General features: G+C 34.2%; 1 protein-coding gene across 1 annotated transcript; it reads right to left on the bottom strand.

Moving 5' to 3' along the window:
- Positions 1–2,650: 2,650 nt before the first annotated feature.
- Positions 2,651–3,652, bottom strand: LOC105308600 (olfactory receptor 5T2-like). The gene has a single exon (XM_011384597.1). It carries the CDS (start codon positions 3,605–3,607, stop codon positions 2,651–2,653), a length of 957 nt encoding a protein of 318 aa, XP_011382899.1. The 5' UTR covers positions 3,608–3,652.
- Between the last annotated feature and the right edge of the window lie 754 nt (positions 3,653–4,406).

Below are 4,406 nucleotides of genomic sequence, written 5' to 3'. Positions count from 1 at the left end.
ACTTTAAGACAATACCAGCTCTGAATCACAAAATTTCACCTTTCAAAATATTTATAAGAGACATACACACACATCTACGGGCACACAAAATAAATATGCAGAAAAATGATATTATAGATAACATGTTTTCATTACTTACATTAAAAATAGTTTTATAAGAATCATTATTTTCAAGTAATACATAATTACAGAAAAGCTAAATTTCCATTGATTCAATACCCATTCTCAGCCCTCCATCCCATCTAGAATCAACAACTAACAACTATTATAACCTTTTACTATTTTTTCTAATCTTTTTATTTATTTTTATTGTTGATAAGAACGCTTCACATGAGATCTACTCTTGTACAAAATTTTAAGTAGACAATAGAGTAATGCTAAGTATAGGCACAGTGATACATAACAGATCTCTAGAATTTAATTATCTTGCACAACTGAAACTTTATATTTATTGAGTAGCAACACACATTTTCCTGTTCCCTCAGCCCCTGGCAACTACCATTCTATCCTCTGCTTCTATATGTTTGACTATTTTATATACCTCACATAAATGGTATCATGCAGTATTTGTCCTTCTATGATGAGCTTATTTCACTTAGTATAATGTTCTCAAGTATCACCCATATTCTTTTTTAAATAAAATGCTTTTACTCTTATGTATATACGTTATACTATATATAATTGTTAGTTATGTGGTTTTAAAAATATATAAGTGGATTTAAGATGTTTACAATATTCTGTGCTTGGTATACATATATATTGCTTAACTATCCTACTTTGAGATTTAATTATCTTGATTGTTATGGATTTAGTTCATGTATTTAAAGTAGATGAGTATTTTGGTTGCTTCTGAATCTTTTCTGTAACAGACAATAATAAAGTTTACATATTTTTGTTCCTCATTTGATAGTCCCAGACTTTTTAATGTTTGCCAATGTTATGAGTGTGGAAAATTGTTTCATATCATTTTACACTCACATTTTCCAGACCGTTATTAAAGTTAAGTGCATGCATTGGTCTAAAAATGTTTCTTCATTTGTGAATTGTCCATGTGTGTTCTTTGTCCGTAGTTCTATGAAACACTAGTCTAGCATTTATTAATTTAACAGATGCATAATTGTATCTATTTTCTTTGTCTATGGCTATTTGTTTTACTATATTTATGATTTCTTTTTATTCAGAATTTTAAAATTTTAAATCATAAAACTTATCCATCTTTGTGAATTTGAGTTGTGTTTATGGCTCCCTTCAATGCTAAATCACACACACACACGAGTAGTCACCATCTCATGATTGGATATACAAAGAAAATCAATATCAGTGACCATGGTTTAGTTTTGACATGTTAAGAAAGGAACCATGTGAACAGTGGTGGAGAAAGCCTCTAAACAGTAGAAAATAAAAGTAGAGAGTCTGTGGTAGGAATACATGGCAGTAAGAGGTATTCCATATAAAAGCTGAGACGTGATTCTTAAACTTAATAATCTTAATTTTGAGAAATAGTCTTAGGATGGACTCTAATTCTTAGGAGATTGTCAGGGAAGAGAATATGTTTTCATAAAATAATAATTAAAAATTAATAAATAAAAATGAGAGAATGGGAAGAAATAAGGGAGAACATAACAACTTAAAATTGTTTTTGATGGAAACACACCTTTGCACTGAAATGAGGTCTGTTGGAAGCAGGGCTAAACACGAGCTTAGAAGAGACCCTCATCTGTACCTTGGTTCTTATGCCTGGACACTGAGCAGTGGTAGCATGTGCAAGGGCATCACAGAGGGGCAGGGGTCAAAGGAAAAGAGAGCTGAAAGTTGAGTCAGGGCCAGGCTTGTAGGAAATTTTGTACAGGTGGGCCAGGCTTAGTTCTGGGAAGAACTCAATCTGACAGTCACTTGTACATTTTTTTGTTTGTTTGTTATTGTCCTGTTTTTTTGGTCATTCTTAAGTTTAAGTATGATCTTGATAAATGCCAATGCCTAGACTTTTGTTTCCTATGACATATTAAAGATGAGTGTAATAGCTATGCTCTGGATGAAGTAACAAAATAGGGAGAAATGAACCCTCACACACAGGACAGTAAGGACACTAGGAATCTGAAAACATTTTTTGTGGTCTCTGAGCCATGGGTTTTGATGAGTTTCCCGCCAGTGCATGGATCCAAGGATGGGCAGAGTGCTTTGCCCTGGAATCAGACAGCAATGACTTTATGGAAAGTGTTCCTGGCTAATGTGAGCTGTGACTTTGTTATTGATTAGGTGGTATTTGATTAAGCTAGTCAGACAAAATGATAATGTTATTTACAACTGCAACTATAAGAACCTATATATTTCATTACATGGAGATGAAAGGAAACAATATCCAACATCTAAAAGTAATGATTATGTACATTTGTGTTATAACGGTCAGTATCAGCATCCACATACATATATGTGTGTATGCACATATCTCAGGAAGAACATAGTAAGAAGCAAATTGATGAGGGAAAATTTTTAATTTTTTAATCTAAAGACAGCATAGGTAGATGGTTAACTATGATCTTTATTTTAAAATATCCTGGAAAACACAAATACATTAATAAACTAAAACAAAACATTTTAATCATACCTCTTTGATATCGAGGCACAAAATATCACTCTTAATATTTTAAATTTATTTTTTGCCATGTAAAGATACTTTATTGATAAACCAATTTTTCCTAAGCACTGTTTTCATGGCCTCTTTCACATCTTTGTTCCTCAGACTGTAGATGACGGGATTCAGCATGGGAATCACAATGGTGTAAAATATCGACACTATCATGTCATGGTCCAAAGCATAGCTGGAACTTGGTCTCACGTACATGAAGAAAGCTGTACCATAAGATATGGACACCCCGGTTAGGTGAGAGCCACATGTAGAAAAGATCTTTCGTCTCCCCTCAGCAGAATGCATCCTCAGAATGGCCAACAGGATGAAACCATAGGAGATCAGAATAATCAGGATAGTGACTATCTCAATAGAGCTCGCGAAGTAGAAGAGTAGAAGCTGGTTCATGTGAGTGTCAGAACAGGAAATAGCAAGGAGAGCAGGGATGTCACAAAAGACATGCCTAATTTCATTGGATGCACAGAAGGATAGGCTAAATGTGGCCACTGTGTGTAAAATAGCATGTAAAACGCCTCCAATATAGGAAGCAATGATGAGTGGCACATAGACTCTTTGTGACATGCTAACTGAATACAGGAGAGGGTTGTAGATTGCTACATAGCGATCGTATGCCATTGCGGCCAGGAGAAAGCATTCCGTGGTCCCAAAAGTAACAGCGAGAAACATCTGTGTTGCACATCCAAGGAGTGAAACGACTTTACTCTTTGACATAAAATCTACCAACATATTTGGGGTAATTACTGAAGAATAGCAGGCATCCACGGATGACAATGCACTCAGAAAATAGTACATGGGGTTGTGAAGTCGGGGATCCCCCATGACCAGTACAATCAGTCCTAAATTTCCTATCAGAGTTAGGAGGTAAATTGCTAGAAACAGGAAAAATAAGATGATCTGCAGTTCAGGCTTGTCTGTGAAACCTTTCAGCATAAACATGGTAACTTCAGTGACATTCCGCATGTTGACGCCTCATGGGACAAAGTTAAAGAGATTTGTAAAATTACAATTTAATAACTACAACAAGAATAAGCAAAATTATGATAATATTGGGTTACAAGGGGAAGTGAGCTTGTCCTCATATTTATTTTTTGACAAGGTAAAGTTTCCTAGTTGCAGATCAGGAGACAGTGACAAGACAATGGGGTAAGTGTTTATGGCACTCACTGCAAAATCAGATGGAAAAGATCGGTGTTCACTCACTGGCTGAATTCATGTTATTTCTAAAGGCATCAGGTCACCTGGTTAATTTACCACTGCACTCCATTAACTGTTTTTCTATTAAATCACAATACAACAGCAAGTGATTGGCTAAAGAATAATTTCTTTTGACATCCAAACTCATGAGATAGTATATCAGTGTACAGTGCATTGGAATAGAATAGAATGTCATCATTCTTCACCTTTCATTAATTGTGTAAAATTATTTGTTATCATCTACTCTCCTGTAGAATGAGAACATTTATAATTATTTTACAATATTAGAGTAATTATTGAAAGACAAAAAACATGCCAATAAAACTAAATCTTTACAATTTTGTTAGAGAATGGGCTTAATTTGGTTGATCCTACAGAGTAGTGACAATCTAAATTCTAACATTTACGAGCTCATATCTAAACATTTTGTAACTCTATTAGATCTTCTTGGTTATACCTAAAAGAACTCATCAAGAATTTTTCCAAGATAATGGCCCACGATTTAATTAAGCCAAAATAAGAAATGAAATACAGCTTAACAGGCCTGAGAAAAATGAAATACTGC

Source organism: Pteropus vampyrus, unplaced genomic scaffold, assembly GCF_000151845.1.
Source record: "Pteropus vampyrus isolate Shadow unplaced genomic scaffold, Pvam_2.0 Scaffold595, whole genome shotgun sequence".
Classification (NCBI taxonomy): Eukaryota; Metazoa; Chordata; class Mammalia; order Chiroptera; family Pteropodidae; genus Pteropus; species Pteropus vampyrus.
The sequence above is the reverse complement of the archived record's forward strand: the minus strand, read 5'-3'. Positions and strand labels throughout refer to the sequence as shown.